Source organism: Apaloderma vittatum, unplaced genomic scaffold, assembly GCF_000703405.1.
Source record: "Apaloderma vittatum isolate BGI_N311 unplaced genomic scaffold, ASM70340v1 scaffold2055, whole genome shotgun sequence".
NCBI classification, from domain to species: domain Eukaryota; kingdom Metazoa; phylum Chordata; class Aves; order Trogoniformes; family Trogonidae; genus Apaloderma; species Apaloderma vittatum.
The window spans coordinates 16,425-28,385 of NW_009717453.1; the positions used below are offsets into that span (position 1 = coordinate 16,425).

The 11,961-nt window shown below is 36.8% G+C and overlaps 1 protein-coding gene across 1 annotated transcript in view; it reads right to left on the minus strand.

Annotated features, from left to right (window-relative positions):
• LOC104274288 (long-chain fatty acid transport protein 6-like) overlaps window positions 1-7,919 on the minus strand; it is a 16,521-nt gene extending 8,602 nt beyond the window's left edge. The window contains exons 1-5 of the mRNA XM_009869881.1: window positions 7,442-7,919; window positions 6,324-6,536; window positions 5,285-5,443; window positions 3,594-3,718; window positions 109-303 (exon numbers count right to left, since the gene is read on the minus strand). Of these exons, the coding sequence (XP_009868183.1) occupies window positions 109-303; window positions 3,594-3,718; window positions 5,285-5,443; window positions 6,324-6,536; window positions 7,442-7,919 (1,170 nt within the window). The remainder of the gene's footprint in view (window positions 1-108; window positions 304-3,593; window positions 3,719-5,284; window positions 5,444-6,323; window positions 6,537-7,441) is intronic.
• Window positions 7,920-11,961: the final 4,042 nt, after the last annotated feature.

Here is an 11,961-nt window from a genome sequence, read left to right on the forward strand (position 1 = left end):
GAATGTAGTAAGCAGGTTCTTCCTTGTACACTGTGTTGCTCTTTCTACCTTTCATCTTTTTTTTCTAGCTGTTTAATTGGTTGGTTAGTTGATATAATTTACATTTACCTTTGAGAAGATGCCAGCACGGCCCACAGCTCCTATTTTATTGGTATAGTTCAAGAAGCTAAGATTGCCTTCTGTGGATCCATAGAATTCAAATATTTTAATTGGGCCAAACCTCATCAGAAATTCTTTCCAGACAGCAGGTCTGATGCCATTTCCTAGAGCAATACGCACTTTGTGAAGTTTGTCCTCTTCTTTCTGTGAATATCCAAAAAGAAACATTCTGCAGCTGAGAAAAGTGGTTCTATATACTTGGAGTCCATCTAAAATTTTCTCATAAAAAACTTCTTCTTTATAAACTATCACCCTGACTAAAATACTTCACAGAAGGGTATTTATTTCATAAAAATGAAACAAAAAATCATCAGAATTCTTGTTGGTCTGAGGCTGAGGGGTTTTCATAAGGAAAAAACTTTATTTCTGTAGTTCTTTGTATTTTCAATTAAATGCTCTAATTAAGATGTATATTACAAAGTTTAAAATAATTATTTTATCTTGAAATTGTAAATAAATAGGTTTTAATTACGTCCCTTTCTGAAGCAAAGACAGAAATTTTTCTGCATAAATACTCGTGACATGCTATAATCAGTTCTATATGTAATTATATTTGGTAGTAAATTTTACACATTTGCCATGCTACCTAAGGAATCTGGAAAAGTTGCATAATGACTTAAAGCTCCTTAGCATATCTCATGTGATTAAGTGCATTTTTTTAATCTTAAATCCAAATTCATAAAAGATGGTAGTCAAATCTGCAGTCAAAATGTACTTAACTTGTCATTGTTACATGTCAGTTGTGTCATTATTGTGGCAAACTGCTCAAATGCTTTCATACATAAATGTTTTCTGCATAGGGCCAGACTACTCAGCAGCCTGTGTATAGGATGATCCTGAAGACTCTGCCTACAGAAAAGCTCCCACTTTTTTTGGAGATGTAGCTGGGACTGAATGAGTTACTGCAATGACTGAATGATATCAGAAAATGAAATTATTTCAAGTCCACAGGAACGGTTTCCATTTCAGTGTTATTTTAAACTTTAAAGATTATAAAAATTTATAAGATTATAAAAATTTTCTGAATAATATCAAGGTGATTTCAAAATGGAATATTGCCTGGGAATGACATTGAACTATTGCAGCAGAATCAGCATTTCAACTTTTTCATCTCTAAAAATATTCACATAAAATAGCTTTCTGAACTCTGGATTAACAGACAATTTAATTTGATCAAAACTGCATTTTATGGCATATAAATTATTTGCCATAATAGGTTCATCTGTAATGCAGACTAAACTCCACTTATTAAAAACAGTATTGGAGACTTCCCTGCTTCTGCTTAATAAGCTCTATATTCTGTTGCAGTTTTAATGGTAAGCCTGAAAGAATTGCAAAGTTTGATGACATATACATGATCAAGCCCAAATATGAACTAGTTTTCAGACTGAATGGGAAAGTTACTTCATGCCTAATGTTGGTCCTTCTTCCCAAAGTGCTGAAGTACTTGGTCTTCAGGGTGAAGTAGTGGATTTTATTATTTGTTTTCAAAATAGCTGATGAGGCTCTAAGATTTAAAGTAAATCTCAGGAGTTTCAGAGATTATAAGAATAGGAGAAATTTATGCTTACCTTGTTTCATCCCTGATATAACAATCTGCAAGATTTCCCCGCATTATCTTGAATTTTAAAATATCTTTATTCTAAAAGTTTTATGGTTCACTTTAAAAAAATGCCTTGTACATCCTGTTCTGTTTTTTTACCTTCTGTGGGTAACTATGTTTAAAATTTAATTCCAATAGTTATGTGTATACTCGGTAAGCTTCCCATAGACATACTCAGTCAGAGAGTACTGTCTAGAGTCTCTGTCTACATAAAAAATCCAGGAGTGCCTCCTGGGTTCCATATCCATATGTCTCAATTTCAGTGTGAGACCTAGGCATGCTTTCTGTAAGGGCAGATGTCCTGGATATGACGTAGAGCATACTGCAACAAGTCCCTCATCTAGGTAGCCCTGGTGCTGGTCAGTGCCAGGACTGCTGGCTGGAGGAAGCTTAGCTGGCTGGCTCGTTAGCCTGCACAGGTTTCTTGCACCACAGAAGAGCTTGTGGAGTACACTAGAGGCTATATGTATTATACTTTGTTAAGATACCTGATCTTGGCAGGACTCTGTGTTTAACCTGATCCGCTTCTGTTGGCATCCTCAGCTTCCTCAACTCAACTAGGCCATCTTTTAGGTTTTTCTTCTTCTTAGCAGTAGCCAGTTAAATATCAACATCATCTCTGTTAAATTATTTTTACTGAGCAAAGTAAAGAAAGTTCTTCCTGCCTTTTCCCACAGGAGAGACCTTTAAACAACTGGTTTGGTCTAGCTAATTATTCCTTTGGTTTTTTGATCTGTTGACTATCAACATGTTTGCACAGGCTTGAGTTCTGGCCAACAGCTTTCCTGGCTTGTTCCCTTTAATACCTTTTTGTCTTTGACCTCTCTCCTACATCTGGACAACACAACAATAAGTCTCTGTTCAAACCAGCTGGTGAATCCTCTCAGACGTTCCCTGGTTGCTAGTTCTTGCGCCAATCTCTGACCAATGCAGTTTGAGATAATTTGAACCTTGGCCTTGTACATAATGTTTTCTGTGGTAGGTAGGAGTACTTCTTGTCACGTCCCTTAAGTAACTTCTTAACTCCCAAGTTAAAAATCAAGAAAATCAACCAATCTTTTCTACCATCATTGAGAAATACAGTAAATATTTTCAGGCTTGCTTTTCAGCTGCTGCTTTGCTCAGGGACATCTTTTGTCCTAAGTCTGATCATGATTTAGCTCCCATGTTGATCAGGGGTGTGACCCCAGCTCACCCCAGCAATGACCAAGGTTTTGCACCACTCTGTAGTTACTATGGCCTTAGACAGGTAAGTTTATCATCATAATACACAGCTGCGGAATGAAGCGTGCCTTTGGAATACCTCTTAAGAAAAAAAAAAATGGATGAAAACCCATACGGCAATTGGAAAGCCACACAAAAATTAATTATCAGCCATAAAGTACTAAATAGTGTAGCCTTCTCCTAGTAAGTAGCTACTCTGGAACAGTGTAGTGCAGGTGGTTAATAATTTAATCTGGTTCATACTCTTGGTTTGATCATTGTGTCGATAAAGCTTTTACTGCTTCTACCTTTTCCTTATTGACCTGCCACTTGCCTGTCACTTACATGAAAAGCTAACAAGCTTGACTTCCCAGGGGAATTTATATTAGAGTCTGGGCATAACTGTGCCATCCTGACAGGTTTGTTCCTGTGTAACTACTACATTTGCTGATATAAACTTGATTGCTGTTGTAGAACCACAAGGAACAGAAGACCCAGATTGTTTATACAATGTCAAAAACCTATCAGACATTAAAAGTACTATACCATTGATAAATGGGTAAATCTATATGACTTATGAATACAGATTCATTGTATTTTAAAGCTGCATTTGCAAACAAGAACTTACGCTGGGCTGGTTACAGAGGTAGCGACATATTTCTCCTATGTACAAAAACACTGTGACGTTGTATTTTCTACAGTCATTCCAAAACTGGCTTGCAGAAAATTTCTTCTTCAAAACACAAGTTGCTCCTAAGTGATGGAAGCAGACAAGAAAATTCAACATAACCTTTAGAATCTATCTTATTTTCTACCACTGTTTTAAAAAAATAGTTGTCATTCTCTTACTTCAATGAATGATAAAATAATTTCTAGTAATATCTTTCTGTGAAATGTGACTAGCATAATAGACCTTTTAGCAGAAAGTGAACCTTTCAGTCATCTGCAGTTGTTAGGCATTGGTCAAAGCCTAACCATTTTGTTTCTGTCGAGGTGATGACTGATGTAGCACTGAAAAAAGCTTGGGATGGGGAAGAAGGTAGTTTGCAGCTTCTGGCTCAGAGTCTCTGTTGTTTTTTACTCTTCTTTTTCTAGTTCTTGTCAACTTACCATCCTCAGTTTTTTGCTTCTGTGGCCCTGACATTCCTTGAGAGCTTTCCATTCCAAAAACCACCTCATCCTAGACTTCTCATGTCTGGCATCCTGTCTCGTTTTCAAAGATTTTTTAAGTGTGGTCAGCCAAGAATGTACAGATTTCCCTATTTCTATTCTTTTCAAAATTCCTTTTTGCCTGAATTGTGTTTGTAAAACTTCCCAGTGCCTTCCATGTTCTGAATCCCTGCTAATCCACTTGCTTCTAGCTTGCTAGTTCCTTCCTGATGCAGGTAGTGTCTCATGCAACACCTGAAGACCTCTCAGAGCTCTTCAGCCTCACTCACATCAAAGCCTTATCATTTGCTTCCCAGGCCCCTGAAAATCCCCACCTGAATGGCCCACCTCAGAAGCCGTTACCCTACTTTTTCTGTTCTGAGACAAATCATAGCTTCAAATCTTCTTATATGCTACTTTTCCCATCCCTTTTGTGCTTCTGTTTTGCACCAGCAGTCTTGTTATCAGTTGCTGTAGCCTAGCGTGCCTTCCCATGCTGTTCCTGAAGAAAAAAGGCTCTGAAACGGCTTTTAAAACAGTCCAGATACGTCCTTACTGTGCCAAAAAACTGCATCTGGGCACGACTCTAAGGACAGGAAAGAAGGATGTACCTGAAAAAATATCTTAGTTCTAGCCCCCTATAGATAACTCCTGTGGTCAGAATCAAAAGGGGAAGCTCCATCATTCTGCTTTTCCTTCACTTTAATATTGCAAATCTAACTCTGTGTTTTTCAAAACACATTTAATTGACCTTGTTCTGAATGTTGGTTTAGCTTCCACAATGCATTCAGATCTACTGACACTAAAAATCAAGCCTGACTTCTCAGATGCTTTTGTGAATGCCCATTTAGACTTTTTGGAGTTGGGTATAGATATGATTTCACGTCAAACCTGAAAACAGAACAAAATGCAGTGGTATTAGTGCTACACAGACCTCAAGTCATGCTATGTTGGATTTATGCCGACTGATGTCGGTTCCAAGCTTCAAAAACTACACGTATCTTAGATATTGTTTGCAGATTGCAGAAGGTGATAAAAATAAGAAAATTACAAAAGTATATTGATAGACTTATTATTTCAGTTACTTCACCAAACATAATATTTGAGTTACTCACTGAACTGTTACAGCATTCTCAGGTTAATGAAACTTCACTAGGAGGTAAATATTACCTAATTCAATACATCCACTGATGCCAAGAAGAGAAGCACTGCTGTGGTACAAGGGAAGAGAGACGTACATAATATCCTCAGACACTGCACCACACTGAGTAAATAGTAAGCAAGCAGACAGAACTCTTTGATGAGTGATGATAGCAGCTTTTGGGAAACCTGTCAAAAGGAGAAGAGCAAATAATTATAAATATACTGCTTGCATTAGTAATTCTGCTGCAAAGAGAATTATGTTTGGAATGTACAGGAAAAGTTGTCTTTTGTTCTTTGTCTGCCTTGCTTTACTTCCTTAGTCTATCTGCTTTTCAGTCTTTTTGTCTTTAAGGCTATTTAATCCTCCTGTCTCCTTTGTCGGGGGGTGAAAGTCCATGCCCTTTACAGGCGAGCACAAACTGGCTGTGCATCCAGTGTTCCCTTGTAAAAAAGTGAGACTAGAAAAGCTTCTGAAGTTGTTTGGCTTCACTAGAGGAAGGATTCCCCTTTTCTTCCTAGTGAAGTAAGGTGAAGCTTCATTATTCAGGCCAGTCTCAGAGTAAAAGTTTTCTACAAAGGCCTAAGCACTTGTGCTGGCCACATTTCTTTTTAGTTCAGACCTGTGAAATTCTATCACTATGAAATCTAAGCAGCTGTTAGAGACTGACCTTATTAGCCTTATATTTAAGAAATAAAGTTTGGCCATAAAGTATCTTTGTGAAAATTCACTAACCTGAATTACACCCATTTAGCTCAGTCAGTAGAGCGTAGCGCTAACGACACTAAGGTCGTGGGTTCAATTCCCGCTCGGTCCTCATGTGTTGCCTGATCTAGTTGAGAGGTGACAGGGAGGCTGGATTAAAATGATCTCTAAGGTACCTTCCAGCCTAGGCCATCCTATGATTCTATGATTTGAAGTGTACTGTGCTTCCAGCTAAATGAATCCCTCCCTAACTTGACTTAAAAATTCAAGTTCTGTCTTTTTGTATGGCTATCTTGTTACTGAATTTATACCACCTCAATTTTCAGATAGCTGCAGTTGTAGTTTGTTAGTACATGTCCTCACCTGTAGTTCCCGATGTGAAGATATACATAGCTGTGTTTCTTGTGTCAGTGACAACTTTAAGGTGAGATGGAGGAGGGTCTGCCGGCACCTTGTCTAATTTGTCTGGTATAGTGTGAACATGCTGGAAGGGAGAACTGGTGCTCATCAGCCAGACAGCAATATTATTTTCCAAGAGATGAAAAATAAATTCTTTGTTGATTGACCCCAAACAATCTGCCGAGTTAAAATATTAAATAGTTATTATTAAAATAATTATGACTGCAGGCCTAATTACTCGCGTTGGAATTATATACCCTATCACCTCATACAGTGAACCTACCACAGCCTGCTGCAGGACTAACCCACTTTAAAAGAAAATTCACGATGTTTACTTTCCCTGTACTTCTTTTGTGGCTTTAATTGTAAGAGGCAAAACTCCTTGAGCTTAGTTGGTGTTGCTAATGTATAGGATTTAATTTAATGGGTATGTTTTAATATTTGTTTTGAAGTTTGGTACGCATGGAATAATGAGCCCTCATGGGTTTATACTGAATTGTGGAAGTATTCCTAACCTGTATTAAAGATGGAAAAAGAGGAATAGAAATGTTAAATAAATTTCCTATTATTCCATAATATTTCAATAAGAGGGCCAAAATTACAACTAACAGGCTTTACTTTTTGCTTCAAGCAATGATACCTCGGGACAACTGTCCTTTAAATTAATTCTAAAGTAACCATAAATGTGTATGTGAAAATTTTGAGCCACACAAAGGGCATCTGAATATTCCTGTAGTCAGTAAAGTTGTATCTACGTATGCCAATACATAGAAATGGAAATGAGGTGAAACTGAAGGACCTCCCAGGCTCTTCGCTTGCTGATGCATGTTTGTTACTGCTGGTACGTTGTACACTACTTGGAGAGTTTCAGATTTAAGCCTTTTATTAAACTAATTAATTCCACATATTTTGGTGTTTATACACGTGAAATTTAGACACCACTTTGCCCTCTTTTTTAGTCAGCATATGTGTATGTGTATATTCAGTGAGTGTGGATTTGAATGGCTCTGATTTTCTATTTTTGATAAAAAGTGTAAAGCAGGAGGAAGTCAGTAGTAAGTCAAACACACTACAGAACTTACCTTCTCCTATTACTAGTGCTTTTGCTGCACATGTATTAATGCAGTGCAGGAGAGATCTAGAGTGGACATTGAAGTTGAGAAAAGCCACCACACAGCCCAGCTTGGCCAGTCCAAACCACATGTGGATGAAGTCAGGTCCATTACTCATCAGCAGGGCCACAGTATCGCCTTTTTTCAGATTCCCATACTGCAGGAAGACCTGCGCTACCCTATTACTCCTCCTGTCCACATCCCAGTAGGTGTGCACCTTCCCTTCGTAGATGAGGAACGGCTTGTGGGGAATCTTTCCCACTCTATGCAGGAAAAGGTCAATTATGGAGAGAATTCCATTGCTTGCTCGTTTCTTTACCATTTCTTTTAACCTCTTCCGTCTTAAGAAGTAGATCACGTCATCCCAGAAATATGGGAAAAATACCTTCAGAGAGACAAACAGCACTGCTATTCCTCCAGCGATTGTTGAAAGCCATGTGCATAGCATGCTGGGGAGGGAAATAATAGATTAGCTATTTCAGAAATATAAAATACAGTGCATTAATGTAATTAATAATAAATTTTAAGCCAGAGACTGAAAGCTAATAAACTAATTACAATCTCATGAATTAATTTAAAAACTTTTTAAAATGCCATAATAGAGTTTACTAGAACACAGAAGCCCAGAAAAATGTAAAAAAGGAAAAGAGAGTAAAAAGTAAAGAGTGTGCAGTTTACAGCAACAGAGGAGTTCAATCAGAGTAAAGAACATGGCCAGGGTGGCAGAATGAAGAAAGCATCGACAATAAAATACAAGATGGAAATTTTTATTTTTAAAACTTATCCAAAGAACAAATAAAAGAAGATATAAATTCAGGAAGCAATTTGACACTTTTTTTTTAAACTTGAAGTCAAAATTCTGTCTAGATTGTTTATTGCACTGTAGCAAATCCTAAAAAAGATGGAAATAAACAAGTCATGTAGTATCATGTGTATGTTATGAAAGTATGTTAAGTATCCATAAATGAACTAAATATGTTCTTTGCTGCCTGAGTTGTTTTTCTGGTGCAGCCATGATTACTACAAATATTTAAAATGTTTCAGGTAGCAATCAAGGATTCAGGAACACTTCAGCAATCTGGTAGGCTTTTCTAAATGATGCAGCCTTCACTCTGCAGTTTAAAAATATTTTACTTACAAGCTGTACCTTTGGCATGTCCAACAAGCTTTTTTACATTTTTAACAATATTCAGCGACTACGTTAAATTACAGATTTTTCTCAGCAAGGAAGAGTATCATAAAATATATGTAATGTTAAATGGATAAAAGATCAACTTAAAATGAAAGCATTATGCCATTAATTGTGTATAAGCCTATAAACAAAGTTAAAGTACGTAGTGCATGACATTTTAAAGCTCTAAACAAAAATTTTAAACCCATCACTTTCTGAACTTTCTAATTCGTAAAGTGGCATTCTTGGTTATCTTGGAGTCTGTCAGTTATCCTTATTACATCATGTCACATGTCAGGCCACTTTTTTTTTCCCATTTATGTATTGAAAAAGATGGAAACAGCTACAAGTTTACTCTTACAGTAGGTGTGTCATTAAAACACCTTGTGTTTCACTTCATATGGTTACCTCATTGACTTCCTGGCTTTCTCAGAATGTTATATTTTACTGGCCAAGAGCACTTACAGAAGACCTCAGGATTTTCATGGCTGTTAAGTTTTCCTTGGATATAACTTGAAAATGTAAACTCATTTTTCTTTGTCACATATACATGCATGCAAGACTCATTACAGCCCCAGACACTAAATTTAGCTTTGAGGGAAAGTCTAAATGGCGGAGTTTATAAACTGAATCAGTAAACACATAGACATAATCTTAAGAGAAAATAAATAAGAGGGATGATCATGATATAAGACTAGGCTCAGCTCTAGTTTTCTTTTAGAGTATAGCTTTCTTATATTGCTTTTATTGTCAAATATAGATATGGTGTTTAAGTTAAAATTTGTAGTAGACTGAAACAGATGAAAGACTAAAGTGGGTTACATGAAACAACTTTGATCTTCAGAGTTGTTTCAGGATTAATTTAAGGCATTAATTTAGTGCATGGAAAGGCCCAACTATCCCTTGTTTTAGAATTCTTTGAGCAAAATACTGTTTATGGAGCAGAAAAAATAAATAGAAGTTAAACAAAAGAAATTAAAGGGAAAATGTAGAATGTGTAGATGGAGAAGAATCAGGACTGGATGTCAGGGAAAAGGGACCATTAGGAAAGAGTAGGAAAGAGTAGACATCTCTCTGAGGGAGAGTATCATACAGTCAGCTGCACTCCAGCAGGTATACAGCCATGACCTACCTTATGTCTGGAATGACAAGCCTGATGCCTGCTTTTGGTGGCAGTACCCTAGTGGTATCACCTAGTTTGCTTTTGGTAAAGGGGCTTTAAGATTCTGCAAAATGTTCACAGAAGGTCCATGCACAGGAATTTAATCCACATTTCAAATGAAAGAGCTGCTCAGGACTGTGAAATATTTTCCTAAACCTAGACAAAGTCAAGGGATTTTGGAAAAAAAAATGATTCATACACTGTGATGAATAAATATGATTTAGCTGTAAATGCAAACTCACTTCTTCCTGTTTTTATCATTTGCATACTTTGTTTGCAATGAAACGTGAAAAGTGAAACATTTGTATTCTTCTTACAATACCATCTACTGTCAAGTTTTGGCATGGTTTGGTTTGGGTTTTTTTCTTGTGAAGACCCTCTGTCAAAGTAAGAGATAAGAGCTTGAAACCTGACTGTATTATATCTCCTAGATGTTTTTTTCACAAAGTTTCACACACTGGAATTTTTTTGCATGTGCATCTGGATTTGTATCTCTGCATGGTCAGAAATAAAGTTATTAATTCCAGTAAGTCAATATGCTCTGGGATGTTTTCCTTGAAGCCTTGGGAAGGGCATTTGAGCAATTAGCTAGAAAAAGCTGAGGTAATTCCTTCAGCTTTGTTTTAATTAATGGGCAATCTGGTATTTCCAGTCCTTAGTCTTCATTTGTTTATATGACAAGAGTCATTCTTTGCCAAAAAGTATTGCTCCAATGAAAACTGACTAGCTTTCTCATTCTGAGCTCGCTTTCTTTTTGCCTGTCTCTGCTCTGGAGTTACTGTCCTAGAAAAAGGAAAAACAAAAAACGGAGCTACGACCTCAGACACAGAGCTACTACGTGTCCACAGCTTGCCCTGTGGCCACATGCAGACTAGCTCTAGGAGGCAGAGGACGGGCTGGAGAGACAAAAACCACATGAATCATTCAGTGATTTAACGAGCACGTAAGACTATCCAGAAATGTTCTCCAGTCCCAGGGGAATATAAACAGTCTGTTGTGTTAGTCCCAATGTCAAGTTCATTTCCTAGTTCTCTGAAGCATCTGAGATGTTATATGAGAAACATAGCCTTTATGTAATTGCCCTTAGTTTAATATTACAATGACCCCAGAAATTAGCATGAGGCTAAGTATCTTTCATAGAAACTTTAAATGGCAATCCATCGAGTTGCCCAAAATTCTGCTGTGGAAAAAGCATATTTTCAAGATAGAAATAGCCTTTTTGTTTTGAACAGTTGCTTTGTTGCCTTTGCTTTGAAATTTGAAGATACAAAATTGAAACTGAATTCAAGAATAATGGTCACCAAACTCACTGTTTTTGTTTTGTTGTGTGTTTTTTTTTCTTGTGCTATAGAGTCAGAAAATGGGGCAACATGGAGTTATATTTACTTACTCTCTCTGCTTTGTTCCTCTTTGCTTCTTTACAGTTTTTCCCCTGCAATCACAAAGGAGAACATCCTTTTTAATGAAAACTGAGATTCTTAAGTATCTCTAGGTATTTAGAGCATGAGCTTGAATTAAACTACAAAAGACTAAGCAAGCAATCAATGGTATCAAAATGCACAATTAGCTGTTTTTGAGTAATTGGGAAACCATATGAATAATGACAAACAGGAAAGGTTTCCAGACAAAGTGAGCCCAAACATTCACTGAGAATTCCAGTGAATATTCTGTTTTCCAAATAATCTGCCAGCTTTTTCAGTAAAACAGCATGCTACCTTTGCTAAAAGCAACCTAATGAGTAGGCAGCAGAAGTCCAGTTTTGAAGCTCACCGTACTGTTTAATTAGTAGGAATATATTAAGATTGAGGCTGAGTGATAAATAGGACAACTTTAGAAAAGTGTAATGCAAGCAAATACAAGACTGACACTAACTTGACTTCAAATGCATTGGGCATTGTTTTCTGTAAATCATAAGACATTGCCTATAAAAGAAATGCAGACATTGTAATTTAGCTTTGTTTATAACCAGTGCTTTTTCCTGTGTCTGAATGATAAGTAACCAAATATTTACTTACCAAATTTTTGATTTTATATTTTGGTTAGTGTCCTGTGTTCAGTTAATTCCTTTCTGCCTCTGTGTATCACTCATAGGAATGCTGCGTGGGTGATCTGAGTATGTTTGTTTTATCCAAGCAGATGTTGTCTCAAAGCTCCACA